This window comes from Phyllostomus hastatus, unplaced genomic scaffold, assembly GCF_019186645.2.
Source record: "Phyllostomus hastatus isolate PE091 unplaced genomic scaffold, TTU_PhHast_1.1 phas_contig_86, whole genome shotgun sequence".
Taxonomy (NCBI): Eukaryota; Metazoa; Chordata; class Mammalia; order Chiroptera; family Phyllostomidae; genus Phyllostomus; species Phyllostomus hastatus.
Genome location: NW_025333977.1, coordinates 44,894,887 through 44,909,574, shown reverse-complemented (window position 1 = coordinate 44,909,574; position 14,688 = coordinate 44,894,887). Strand labels below are relative to the sequence as shown.

General features: G+C 36.4%; 1 protein-coding gene across 2 annotated transcripts in view; it reads left to right on the top strand.

Annotated features, from left to right (window-relative positions):
• PLSCR4 (phospholipid scramblase 4) overlaps window positions 1-13,933 on the top strand; it is a 53,702-nt gene extending 39,769 nt beyond the window's left edge. For both annotated transcript variants that reach the window (XM_045851970.1, XM_045851971.1), the window contains 6 exons: window positions 2,407-2,642; window positions 5,642-5,684; window positions 6,820-7,046; window positions 10,585-10,746; window positions 12,056-12,214; window positions 13,325-13,933. In XM_045851970.1, the coding sequence (XP_045707926.1) occupies window positions 2,407-2,642; window positions 5,642-5,684; window positions 6,820-7,046; window positions 10,585-10,746; window positions 12,056-12,214; window positions 13,325-13,372 (875 nt within the window). In that variant the 3' untranslated portion in view covers window positions 13,373-13,933. The remainder of the gene's footprint in view (window positions 1-2,406; window positions 2,643-5,641; window positions 5,685-6,819; window positions 7,047-10,584; window positions 10,747-12,055; window positions 12,215-13,324) is intronic.
• The last annotated feature ends 755 nt before the right edge of the window (window positions 13,934-14,688 follow it).

Below are 14,688 nucleotides of genomic sequence, written 5' to 3'. Positions count from 1 at the left end.
CCATTCAACATTGTACTAGAGGTTCTAGCTAGGGTAATTAGGCAAGAGAAAGAAATAAAAGTCTTGCAGATTGGAAAAACAGAAGCAAAACCATCTCTATTTGCAGATGAGATGATATTGTATATATAAAATCCTAAGAAATACACATACACATACACACATAGCACTAATAAATGAGTCAGTGGTGTAGTAAGGTACAAGATAAATATACAAAATGCCAATGGTATACCCATGCAAGAGTGATGAACAAGCCAAAAGAAAGTAATTGTACAATTCTACATATAATAAAATTAAAAAGGAATAAAATACTTAGAATAAGTGTAATAAGAGAAGTGTAAGATTTGTACACTGAAAACAAACTATTATTGAATGAAATTAAAGAAGACAAATAGATGGAAAGATATCTCATGTTCATAGACTTGAAAAGTAAATTTTATGAAATGACAATACTCCACAAATTGATCTACAGTTTCAACACAATTCTTAGCAATTTCCCAGTAGGCTGTTTTGAAGAAATTAGCAAGCTGATCTTCAAACGTATATGGAAATACAAAGCACTCAGAACAGCCCAACCAATCTTTGGGGGGAAGAACAAATTTGGAGGACTCACACTTTCCAATTTCCAAACTTACTACAAAGCTACAGGAGTCAAGACCATACTGTACTGGCAGAAAGACCATCATGTAGACCAATCAAGTAGAACTGAAAGTCCAAAAACAAACCAACACATCTATGACCAGCTCATTTTCAACAAAGGTGCCAAATTAATTTCTTGGGGAAAGAACAGTCTTTTTCAGCAAATAGTACTGAGATAACTGATTATCAATACACAAAAGAATGAATTTGTACCTCTATATCACAGTGTATATAAAAAAAAACCCTAAAAATGGGTCTAAGATTGACATGTAAGAATGATAACTATAGAACTTTTAGAATAAAATATAGGTATAAGTACTCATGACTTTGGATTAAGCAATGATTTCTTAGATATGATACCTAAAGCACAATTAACGAAATATAAATAAAATGAATTTCATAAAAATTTTAAAATTTTGTGTTTGAAAGAATATTATTAAGAAAGAGAAAAGACAGTCAACAGAATGGGAAAATATTTTATAAACTACTTATCTGGTAAGAGATTTTTGTCCTAAATATATAACAGTACTTACAATGCAACAATAAAAGCAAATGATGCCATTTTAAAGTGGGCTAAGGATTTGAATAGACATTTCTCCAGAGAAGACATACAGGTGTCTAATAAGTACATGAAACAATGCTCAACATCATTAGTCATCAGGAAAATGAAAATCAAAACCTCAATAAGATACCACGTCACACTCAGTAAAATCATTACAGTAAAAGACAATAAGAAGCATTGGTGAGGATATAGAGAAATTAAAATCCTCATACACTTTTGGTGGGAGTGCAAAATGGTGAAGCTACTTTGGAAAATAGTTCAGCAATTCCTGAAAAAGTTGAACATCAAGTTACCGTTTTTCAGTTCCAATATTTAGCTACAAATAAACTGGTACACCAGTTCGCTGCAGTGTTATTTATAATAGCCAGAAAGTAGAAACAATCCAAATGTCCATCAGTTGATTAATAGATACATAAAATGTTGTGTATCCATGCAATGGGTTATTAGTTGCCCTTAAAAAGGAATGCTACAAAAATTTGTAAAAAACAAGGAATGACCTACAAAGGGGCTTGAAGGAAACTTGGAATGTGGTAGATGTTCTGTGTCTTGATTGTCGAGGCAGTTTCATGACTGTAAGTTTGTGAAAAATCAACTGTACATCAAAAAAAGGTGACTTTACTATTTGTAAATTATATCTCAATAACCCCTCCAAAAGCATTACAATAAATCCAAAATTAATTGCATATAAAAAAGAGTAAGGTAAAAGAAAGAAAAAAGGGATACTACAACATGGATGAACCTTAAAAAATCATGCTAAGTGAAAGAAACCAGACACAAAGGCTACATGTTATATGGTTTCATTTATTTGAAATATCTAGATTAGGCAAGTCTGTAGAGACAGTTGTTTCCATGGACTGAGGAACAGGGCAGGCAATGGAGAATGACTGCAAATGGGTATGAGTGATGAAAATTTTTGGGAATTAGATAGCTGTCATTAAAAGCACCCCTTTAAAGTTAAGTAGACCTTACTATGTTCGTTACCTTTAACAGAAATTTGTGGTGCTTATGTACTAGCCTTGTGCTAATGCCACTACAACCTAATGAAGTAGGTACGTATATTCTTCAAAAGAGGAACAAACCTAATGTGTAGACGATTTAACATGTTACTTCATATTTCAAACCTTATTTCTATACTTCTGAAATGGGAGTAACTTCCAATGTATCACAGTTTTAATAACATATAACACTTTCATTTGTTTTTAACACAGGACCCCCTGGAGCAGCTGTCCCTCCACCTGTAGGCTACCCAGGAGGCTTCCCTGTGAGATATTATAGTCTACAGCAGCCCAGTACCTTCCCCTATGGCCAGCCAACTGGTGGCACCTACCCTATCCAATACCAGCCTGGAAAATATCCGGTGTCATATCAATCTGCTCCAATAACATGGATGCCAGGGTCAGCTCCAATACCTGACTGCCCTCCTGGCCTGGAATACTTAACCCAGGTACTTCACACAAATCCAATTTATATTACCTAATGAAGTATGACTGGGGATCCAACAAGAGACAAAAGGCTGAACTGATAAAGGCTGTGGATAAAAGGATGGGTCAGTGATGGTAGATAATCTGGTTTGTGAGACTCTAAGAGTGATGGTGTGAATTTTAGAAATGTGAAAGGAGGCCAAAGAGTATAGGCATGTTTGTGGTGGGATGAGTTTGGTTTTTGTAAAGGATACATGTTGAATTTTAAGACACTCATGATGTCCTGTTGAAAGCAGTTTAAAAGATAGGAAATGAGTATAAGAAAAACTACCAAAGATGCTAATCAGGAAGCCATTTGCTTGGAAGTAGAGTTAACATGAAGAAAAGCAACATAAAAAAAAACAGAACAGTGGATGGTGAGTGAATTACTATGTCTTAGCCCATAGCCTTTTCTCATCATCCATAGTTTTCATCATCCAGCCTGTCATTCCCAAAAACATGCAATGCATATAAAAATAGGGGACCTAACAGAGGTATTGCTTCAGGCCCAGTTCCTGAGTACCCCTTCACATAGTCCAGCAACTCCATAATTTCCACTTACACAGACATTCTGGAGCTACCAGGACATCCAGGTTAGAAATGAGCAATATACCAAGTTGGTGTACCAAAATGTGTATTTCCCAAAATCCATATCAAAAGTCAAAAAGATTACTCAATGAAAGTGAGAAAACACTAGTATAGAAAATCCCTTAGAAACTACTGAATCATGTTTCACTTTAAAAAAAAAAAGTGTTGAAATACATTATAAGTAAGGGACTTGCCAATTCAATACATGTCTTCCCGTATAGTCAACCAAACATTCCTTGAAGTTGGTTAAGTTTTTCTTTTCAATTTTATGCAATGATAGAGACTCAGTTAATCTTGTGTATTGAAAACCATTGGAACAACATTACACTATTTGATACTTGCAAGCCAGTACAGTTGGATCAGGAAAATTTGGATTTTACATGAACCAAAATTTTTATGAAATCGTTGTTTTGACCAAAATAATGACAAAATGCAAAACCAGTCATTCGGGTAAAATATTAGAGTAAACCCTTATATCATTTTAAAAGCTTATAAAATTTTTAAAAGTTAATCAAGTTTAGAGTCTTTTTTATACTCAATGATAAATAACTGAAATTGTCTTTGGAAATTCAAGATTTGGAGTCATTTCTCTTTTGTAAATGTATAACTTAAATATTGTTCATTTAAATATTTTAAAAGTTTCTCTTTTTTTAATTACTCTGATCAAAGTTAAGTTAACATATTTCATGAATTCTGTTTTTCCTTTCAGGAATGTTTTGAGTTTAAAAAAGTGAAAAACAAAACAGGTTTGGAGCCAGACAAGCCTAGTTTTTAATTCTAGTTCTACTCCCTCCTTACTCTATAACTTGAATAAGGTTTGTAACGTGCCCAGTATTTTTGGGACACAGGGCTCAACCAATAGATGATAGCTGTGTCATGTTATAGTTAACACACCGTGTATGTGAGCAGAAGACATAGAGCCCATCATCTTCACCATTTTCTTTATCCTAGCCTTTTTGCCATTGCTTGTGCAGGCAGCTGAATCTCCACCAGGGCTATCATGACTATAGTATCTAAAGTAGCAGGGTTATATTATTTCTAGAATATTGGCTTGGCCAGTGACTCCACCGGTTTGTTAGAGAGCTGTTCTTTAATAGCCTTGGTATCTTACTGGGCAAACTTCTTCCACATTAATGGGCATGGTGTCCTTAGAAAACCTTGCTCAGCAGTGAATGCTTTTACCATGTGGTAAATATTTTCACTTCTTAATTCTAGGTTTTAACATTCTAGATTTTATTAAGGGGCTATAACACACCTTAGTGGCCACTTTTGATATTTTGTAAAGGATATATGTGCATACATGTTTAGACCCCTCACCTGATGGTGTTTTTATGTAATAAAAACATTTTGAATGAAAGATTATATATTCCTGTACTCTCCTATCATCAGTCAAACCCTAAAACATTCATGTCTAGTTATTTTAAATTTTATTTATCACCACATTCATGTATTTCTCATTATGTAATATATTCAATAAGTATTTTGTGAAATATGGTGTGTCAGCAGTATTCTGGACTCAGGGATCAGGAATAATCTAATGATCTATATTATCTAAACTTATACACATATGATCAGTCTGTCCTTAAGGAGGTTTTTTTCTCTCTTTTTCAAGGAAGTTGAAGAGATACAGGCCTATTAAACTGCCTTTCTTTAGAGTAAGTCCTAGGTAGAGTTAAGTTTGAGGTTTATTGAATGGTATTTCCAGTCTCTTTTTTGAAGGGATCCCACTCCGGAGTTTCCCCTCCTTTGTCTTAATCCATGTCGAATTCTTCTACCCTGTGAGACCCTCCTGTTACTGAAGTGTGCATACCTGGGGAAGGTCTTGGTGTTTAGTAGCTCAGGTGAATGAAAAATCTGCATATTAATCTCTCAGAAGTGCCTGGAAAATGATATAAAATTGGACAACTCCTGTGTGCAGTAGAATCTACCTGGCTGATTAGCTCTCCTGAAGCCACTGAGACAATTGCTTTCTTTATGGCGGGTCCTTGTTAAACTGTCCTGAACTTCCTGAGCACCTCCAGTCTGTGGGTGACATGTCAGAGAGACCAGTGAGTAGGGACTGAGCTAGGGACAACCTGTGTCAACCCAGCTGCTTCTAGATGCTGTTACTGTGGTGGGGGGTAATTTTCTGATATTTTAGACCAAAGTTTTAGTCTTTTACAGTGGAACCGGAGAAAAGTGTCTTTTCTCTCAACAGCTCCAGTAACCACATGATCAGGTGCATATAGGCTGATTCCATGGGGTCAAACATGTTTTATTCTGTTCAGTTTCAAAAAGATATTTTGGTATTGATTGATAAATTTTAATACCTATCTCATCAGTTTCTTTTCTAGTGCTGATTTAATTTAATTCTGATATTTCTATCTTTCCTAATTGCTTTGTTCTCTCCCAACAGTTGGACAACATACATGTTCTTCAGCATTTTGAGCCTATGGAAAGTATGTATAATTCAGTAGTGTTTTTCAGCATTTGAACCAGGTAGAAATTTGTATTGTCCAATTCCTAGTTCCTTACTTCTACTGATCAGGTTTTAGTGATTTGGGAAAGTAATAAAGAGAAATATTTTGTATACTTTTATCTATTTATATGTCACACATAAGCTCTTAGACTTGAACAAGATTTACATTTTATGTAGACAATTGCCCTACCCTTTACCTACCCAGCTCTTCCATGTTAACTTTCATGAATGACAAAAAGAAGGAGCCAAAGTTCTAAGTTACTTAGTTGAGGGCACCAAAGTCAGCTAATCAGTGGCAGAACTGGAAACCTGCTGAGATCTAGCCCAGTTCCCTTTTTTTGGAAGTAGGAAGAAATCACAATACACTCATATAATGTCTGTTTTCAGTTCATTCTCGCAAGATTACTGACCCTCACTGTACCAGATCTACACATTCCTTTGGCCACATAGGGCCTTTGACTTTTCTGGGTTTGTTGTCTTACTTGCAGTTAATATTGACCCTAATCATCTCAGCATATTTTATGAGGTGATTAATTTATGGTTTCATATATAATTTCATTTATATGTTTCTGTAATTGTTTTCTGAATTCAAATACTCTAGGAGTATTGTTTCAATCTTTGATTTTATGTGAAAGTTTTTAAAACCATTTTACACTGAACTTTTAAAAAGTTCAGTGTAAATGAACTCTGTTTTAAATTTTTTTAATTATATAAATACTTATACAGCATACAAATTATTTTAATATTCTATTCTAATCAATCATATATATTTTATGTGAAATTTTATAAAAGCTATTTTGCTTTAAGCCCCTAAAAGAACTTATATTTTATTTTTTATTAAAGTATAATTAACATACAATATATTAGTTTTAACTGTACAACATAGTGATTCAACATTTATATTCCTTATGATGTGATCACTAGAATAAGTCTAGTAACCTTCTGTCACCATACAAAGTTACTACAATATTATTGACTATTTCCTCTCTGTGTACTTTACAGTTCTGTGACTTTTTTTGTTTTTAATAACTGGAGGTTTGTACCTCTTATTCCCCTTTTTGAGGCCCACTTCAACTACTTCTAATTTAAGATGGTTTCCTCATTTTATCTTGTAGTGATGACGAGATTGGAAACTAATAATAAATATGATATTAAAAACAACCTGGGCCAGATGGTTTACGTTGTAATTGAAGATACAGACGACTTTTCCAGGAATGCTTATCGGACACTGAGGCCCTTCATCCTCCGGGTCATGGACTTCACGGGCCGAGAAATCATGACAATGCAGAGGCCTTTCAGATGCACCTGCTGTTGCTTCTGTTGTCCCTCCACCAGGCAAGAGGTCAGAGGATGGAAGTCTAATCATTGTCTCTTCCTGATCCAACTCCTCACATATGGTTGTGCTCCTTCCAAAGCTACACAGGAGAGGGTTTTCACTGGTTCTGCGCATCAAAAAGCAACAAGATATTAAGGAGGGAGGAAGCCTCATTGTTTCCCTAAAGGAAAATTAAATTACAAAGGGCTTTTTCCTGTGGGTTTATGCTCTTAGGTGCTAATGAGTGGATCAAGCAAAAGTATTTCATCAGTGACCACAATTCTATGAATTGTGTCTACTGAATTAGAAATTTACCTATCACTTAGGAGTCACAAGCATTAATCTAAGTGTACCAATGTATCCTTAGATAAAATATGCTAAGGTAGACATAGGCTTTTAGAATTAGAAAAGACTTTAAATAACTTTACACTGCCCATCACAACACAAACCTTGGCTATAGGTAAAGAAAGGGTGTCTCAGAAAGATGGAATACCTGTGAATGGTGTTACACCTGAGAGGTGGCAGTGCTGAAACTGGAAAACAGACGCTCTGAGTTATAGTTCAGTTACTGTTCTGTGACCTGTGTAGCTCTAGGAAAGTGTTTTGCTGAAGGAAAAAGAAAAGCAAGGTCCTGACTGTTATGCCTCAGTGGATTGAGTGCAGGCCTGCACACCAAAGGGTCATTGGTTTGATTCCCAGTCAGGGAACATGCCTGGGTTGCAGACCAGGTCCTTGGTTGGGGCATGTGTGAGAGGCAACCGACTGATGTTTCTCTCGCTCTATTTCTCCCTCCTGTCCCCGGTTTCTAAAAATAATAAATTAAGTCTTTAAAAAAAAAAAGAAAGGAAAAGTAGGTTTAGAGAGGGACCCAAGAGAATTTGAATTTCAGATATGCCACTTATTTAAAGTTGGACAATTTATTTTTAACCTTTTTGGGCCTCACTGTTGGACACTGTGCAGAACAATGCCTTCTTGATTACAGGAATATTTAAATATTAAATGTTAACTACAGCATTTATTGTAATAATTTATTCAACCCTTTCTGTGCCTTGATTTATTCACCTGTAAAATGGAGATATTAATAGCACCTATCTCATGGATAATTGTCTTGAGGATTAAGTAGTAAGTAAATGTCAACTATTTAGCACAGTGCTTGGAAAATAGTATAGAGTTAAATGGATATTAGTTATTATTGTCAAATATCTTTTTCCTTTAGCATCCTTGTCCTGTGTGTGTGTGTGTGCGTGCATGTATTCTTATATTTGAGGTGAATTTCCATCTCTTATCCTTGATGCTTTTGTTTAGTAAGCATTTTTTCTGTATTCACGAGTTGGGCCTTGGGAATCAAAGCCTATAAGTGCCACCTTCTGTGGGGGGGCTCCACCCACAGGGCCCCCCCAGCTGCCACAGATGAGAATAATTCTACCAAGACATGATCTGCTTGGGGAGGAAAGGTAGCCAATCTCTCAAAGGAGAAGGGCCAAGAGCCTTTCCCTCAGTGGGCTTTTATTGGGTTCATTTTGCACAGGAATACAAGCTCATTAATCATTGTCAGGCAGAAAGGATCAAATAATAGATAAGATACAAAGAACTCCGAGGGCCTGTTCTGAGTTAGGGTCTGTTAGCTAAAGGGCTACAAAACTTTGGGAAACAAACTCATTTTCTGCTCTGACCTTTATCATTTAATTAAGAGCATTCTTAGCAAAGCAGGTTTCACAGGATTTTATGTATTCATTCTTAGGCCTGATCACCCTGGGGAACCCACCCTTTCCAGACCAGGGCTGCACCACCCTCTGTCATTGTTTTAGGCTTAAGTCAAGCAGGGGAAGTAAGGCAGCCAAGAGATTAGGAGACTTCTCACAGACCGAATGAGGACTCAGGCTATGTCAAAGCTGAGGGGCAAGGGTCTATCACCCCCTTTTGCTATAGCCCCCCAAGTCCTTCCCCGGGCCTCCCCATGATCATGCCTGTCTTAGGTCATCTCTCCCTTGAGGAACCTTACTTGTCATTAGCTAACTTATCAAGCATTGGGGGCCAGGCAGGGTGAAGTAAAAGGAGCAGAAGCGGTGCTCCTGCCAGGGAGATAAGCTTTGTCTCCTTAGTGGCTTATGGTCCGAAGGTTGCTCACTCAGCCTTAGCCATAGCGGGGTTAGAGCTTCTGAAACCAGGCAGGGCAGTTCCCAACAACCTTCTAAGACCACAGTTACCCAGGGCAGGATAGAGCAAATCAGTATTACAGCCTTAGTCCAATATATGGGATTTTGTCCCACAACATTATCTAGGTTTTTTCTGAGTTCTCCAGTTTGACCTATGTTCATGTGCATGTGTGTGTGTGTTTAGTTCTGTGCAGCTTTATCAGCCATGTAGATTCCTATATCCACCACCATAATTCAAATACCAGTTTTATTACCACAAAAATCTCTTTCATAACTACACCTCCCTCCCTCCCTCTCTTCATCCCTAACCCCTAGCAACCACTAATCCGATCTGCAGCTGTCATTTAAGAAACAGAATCACAGAATCATATAGTATGGAACCTTTCAAGACTGTTTTTTTTTCCACAATATAATTTACCTTGAGATTCATACAAGTTGTGGCATGTATTAATAGTTTATTCCTTTTTATGACTGAATTATATGGATTCTTTTAACCCTAATTTATTTGTATGCAGGGGTTTTTTTCTACCCCAGGCCTAAACTTATATGAAATCTCTGTCCTAGAAAGCTATCAAATTTATGTGTTTGTATATGTGTGTGATTGTATATATATGAACAATAATATCTTCATTTGACAGTCCACGAAGCTGTGTAGTCTTGCCCCATAATGAGACACAGGGGACTCAAAATTCTTAGGAAAGTATATCTGACACCAAGAAAATCATCAGTAGAGCTCTTAGTTTGGTCTTTTACCAAATAATTTAATTTTGTGACTCTTTTGTTATTATTAAATATGAATGTCTTAGTTCTTCCCAAAGGAATATTGCAAAGGTAATTAGCTGAAAGGGAGTATTGGACAGTATTTTTAAAACTCTTTTAAAAACAGCTTTTTATACCCATAACAAATTCGGTTGTTTTCCCAATGTACAGTTTTCAGAATACTTCTTTTTGGTTTTGTTTTCTATTCTAAATGTCATGTCTGAGATTTAAATCTAAGAAGTGAGGTTTGATTGTTTTGTGAGTTGTGCCAGAAGACATAAGACACAGTGATCTTCCTTACAGCACAGAGAGTGGCACGAGCATCAGCCTGTTTTTGTAGGTCCCCTTGTCTCCATGTTCTATGGGGTTGACTCAGAAGAGCTCCCATATACAGCTGTGGAACACTAAGCCCAGAGAGCTGGCCATTATATGATAAATAAGTAGAAACTTTGTCCTAAAGGGGCATATAACCTCATCTCTCAAGGCTGTTCACTAAAATACAAAGCTAAGAAATAACCCGGGTAAAATAGAAGACTCTTTCCCAGTAACAATTCCCCCCGACCCCAAATGGATTGAGGACACATCTCGGTTGAGTGTATGTGCACACATACCTATGTAACATCCTCCCCTCTGTCATGCCTCATTGGCAGCTGGAGGTGCAGTGTCCTCCCGGCGTCACCCTCGGCTTTGTTCTGGACCACTGGAACCTGTGCCGGGCGGTGTACAGCGTCCAGAACGAGAAGAAGGAAACTGTGTTGCGCATACGTGGGCCGTGCTCCACCTATGGCTGTGGTTCGGATTCTGTGTTTGAGGTAAACGAATGTAATGATAATATCTCCACATCTTTTTTCTACGTGAACTAACAGACCTCAGATTGATTTGGTTTTAGATGATTTTTCATGTGAATGAATAGAGTAGTATGAAGAGTTAGCTGGTTGACTTTATATGATTTTCAAATTATTGTTAGTGGATTGCTTAATGTTTTCCAAAATGTGAACTCTATTTTTGTGATTTTAGTGTTTGGTAAAGCTAAGAGAAACCATTAGAACATTAATTCTGAGAGTAAATAGCCTGTCATAATCTATGTATTTTATTCTTGGTTGTATTTAATTAACCATTTTTTATCAAAGATTTCCAGGTTCAGACAATAGGTCCTGAGTGGTGGAAAGTGCCCTCCATCTCACAGAACACGGAGGCACCCCCAAGGCTGTGCACATAGCTTCTTTGCAGGACAGAAGTCTGTGTCCTCAAGAAATAGGATAACACTGATAACATGAATAAAAGTCAATAGGCTTATAACATTTTCTCAGGAAAAGAAAAATCTTTTTGCTTTGCTTTTATCTCAATGGGTAATCATATGACTCTGACAAAGGAGATTACTAGAAATATTTCCTGAGCCTCTCAGAGTCCTTTCTGAACACCTTGCAATTCAGCAAGCTCATCATCTAAACTACTCTTTCCAGTAGTTCCCATGACCCCCAATAAACTTTTCTTAGTTCTCATTTTACATCACCAAGTCATCAAGCATTTCTTATTTTTTAAAAGACCATGTAGAGAGATAGAAAATATAGATAAGCCAAATTGCAGGGGCAAAATCATTCTGTGTATAGGGTCATTCTGATCACCAGAAGTCAGTATATAAGTAGAAGCTGATGTCCTTCAGGATCCTGGCATAATTTAAGAAGACAAGGTTGATTTATTTGGCACACAAAAGCTTGAGTGATTATAAGGAGTTTGTGAAGTGCACAAAACTGTGCCTCATTGCTTTTGCTCAGTTGTTTCCCTAGATTGGAAGAAATTCCCTTCCAATCCTTGATTCCCACCCTTTGCTATAGGGAGAAAAAATTCAGAACCAGTTCAAATCATACCTCCCAACTCATCTAAGAACTAAGAAAGAACACTGGCCTGAGAAGTGTAAGATATAAGATTCCAACTCAGTTATTGGCCAGCTGCAAGGCACTAAGACCTTCCTGGCCATAGTTTCCTATTTGAAATTATATTCTAATATATTCATTTCCTGCACTGTGTTTGTGGTCAGTGAAGCTGCCTCTAAAATAGAAGAATAAAACATGTATTATAACATTTTTTGGCCATCATACAGTCAGATTCTTATCTTTCTAGGTCACATCCCTGGATGGTGTCTCCAACATCGGCAGTATTATTAGGAAGTGGAATGGTTTGATGTCAGCCATGGGCGATGCTGACCACTTTGACATTCGCTTCCCATTAGACCTGGATGTGAAGATGAAAGCCATGATTTTTGGAGCTTGCTTCCTCATTGTAAGCCTTTTCCTTTTTAGTTATCTTGAGAGATTTATTCTTTCTAATGAAAAGCAACATGGTAGAAAGGCAATAGCTTTGAAACTAGACCAACTTCTGTCTCTACCACTTACTAGTTACATGTTTTATAAAGTGTTTAACACCAGCTTCAGTCTCCCCATCTATCAAATAGAGATAAAAACACTTATAATTTCAGTTTATAAATATTAACTATTCAATATCATATGAATGAAGGGGAAGGAGAGTAGAAGATACTAGGCATCAAATGGGTGTATTGTCAACAATGCATGTCACTGATTATTCTTACTACTTAAAAATGCCTGTCCTACCCTGGCTGGGTGGCTCAGTTGGTGGGAGCATCATCCCATACACCAACTGTTTGTGGGTTTCATTCCCAGTCCAGGCACATGCCTAGATTGTGGGTTCACTCCTGGTCAGGACATGTACAGGAAGCAATCGATGTTTCTCTCTCATCGATGTTTCTCTCTCTCTCTCTCTCTCTCTTCCTCTCTCTTCAAAATCAATAAAAAATACATTCTCAGTTGAGGATTTTAAAAAAGGCCTGCCCTGTGACTTTTTAATGAAATTAAATAACTCTAAAGCTGATATCCTTTCCTTCTACCTTACTGTCAATGCACTATTGGTGTTATACCATGTTATACTTATTAGTTGTAATTCCCTTGCTGCATTTCTTAGTAATTAGTGGGTAATAATAATAAGTAAAGCATAGAAATAAACTTGATAATACTTACTCTATGAACCTAATTAACATATTGCAATTGGTATTTTTAACATATTTAATATTGCTTATCAAGTTTATCTGTGTTTTAACAATAAAAGTTTAGTTAATTAGTATCCCAAGTGGAAAATATATTGGCTTCCAACAGTTTTAAGTTTATAATTACTAGGTCTTCCTTATAGAGATTTATTAGATTAGGTCCTCCTTATAAAGATTTATTAGATTTATTTACTTTTAACTGGTGTGGAGGATTGCCAGATAAATTATAAATGGCAATATTTATGCACTATGTCAAATTATTTGTTTATATAAATATAATTCTCTCTCCATATACATATTTATGTATATATAAATTCTTTTTCCAATTTCAGGACTTCATGTATTTTGAAAGATCTCCACCACAACGTTCATCAAGATAGATGGACACCGCAAATCACCACTGATGGTTTTAAAAAAAATTAGAAAGGTTGGATTGGGCTTACAGTCAACCCTCAATTATTTGCAGATATATTTACCTGCTTTTGCAGATTATTTTTATTTGGTGTTAGCTTTGCCATGTAAGCTGCAAGTATAAGAACACAATCTAATGTGTGTTTCAATTGAGTATGTGTCTCATTGTCTGCTTTGTAGAATAGGAGTTCATCCTGAAAAAGCTATGACTCATTAACCAAGTAAATATAGATACAAAATGAGCTTGAAAATGCTTTAATATGATATAGGGGAAATGAATTCCAGAGCTCTCATATTAGTAGGTAATGTTGATCGACATAGACTCTTACCAAAGACAGATTTGATTCAAGTTGAAAACAATGATACTCTTCATCTTTAAAAAAGAAAAAAGAAGGTGAGCAGAAATATTATATTTTATTGCACAAGGAACATTTCACTTGTGCACATGGATCAAAGCCTCATTTTGCAAAATTCATAAAAAATTCAGTGGAAAACTTGATTTTATTATAAAATAAAACTTTTTATCATAAGATTTATGTTTTCCATAGCTGTTCTCTCATTTGCTAGCATGGACAATCAGGAGCTGCCTTATATATGAAGACAATGTCAGACTATCAGAAAAAAAGATGACAAGGACCACAGACACTCTAGATCTTTTAACAACTTGGAGACATCACTGGCTTTATAAAAAGCTTACATTTAATACATTTAACCTCTCTTGGTCAGATGTCTTATGTATTAAATATTTTTGGCCAAATCTCTAAGGTTGCTAATTGAGCTGTTGTATCTTGTTTGAAATAACACAGAGGAGGTAACTGTTTTCTTTCAAGAAGATCCCTGATAATCACTGTGCTGTTTTAATCATAAAAGTTGGTGTTTTGTTTTCAAATTTTGAAATATGACAGTCTGCGTTGCATTTTCTAAATTCAGGGATTAGTCTAGCGATCCAGGACGGCAGAGGAGAAAGTAGAAGCTACACTAACCTCCTCACAGGACCAGTCTGGAATGACAACTAAATTGTAGACAAAGCATTCTGAATAACCAACTGAACACTAGCTGGAGAAAGCCTTATAACCATAGACAGACAGAATAAACCACTTCACAACAATGGGACTTGTAGAGACTGCAAAGGAGGTGCAAGAGGACTGGCTGGGATCCCACAGGCAGCAGCTGAAGATGAGGAGGAATATTTCAGCAACCAGTGGGGTTCCCCTGTGAAGTGTGAAGGTTTAACCCCAAACTGGGCTCCCAGCCTACAGCACCAGAGTTGGAAAGGAACCCAGAT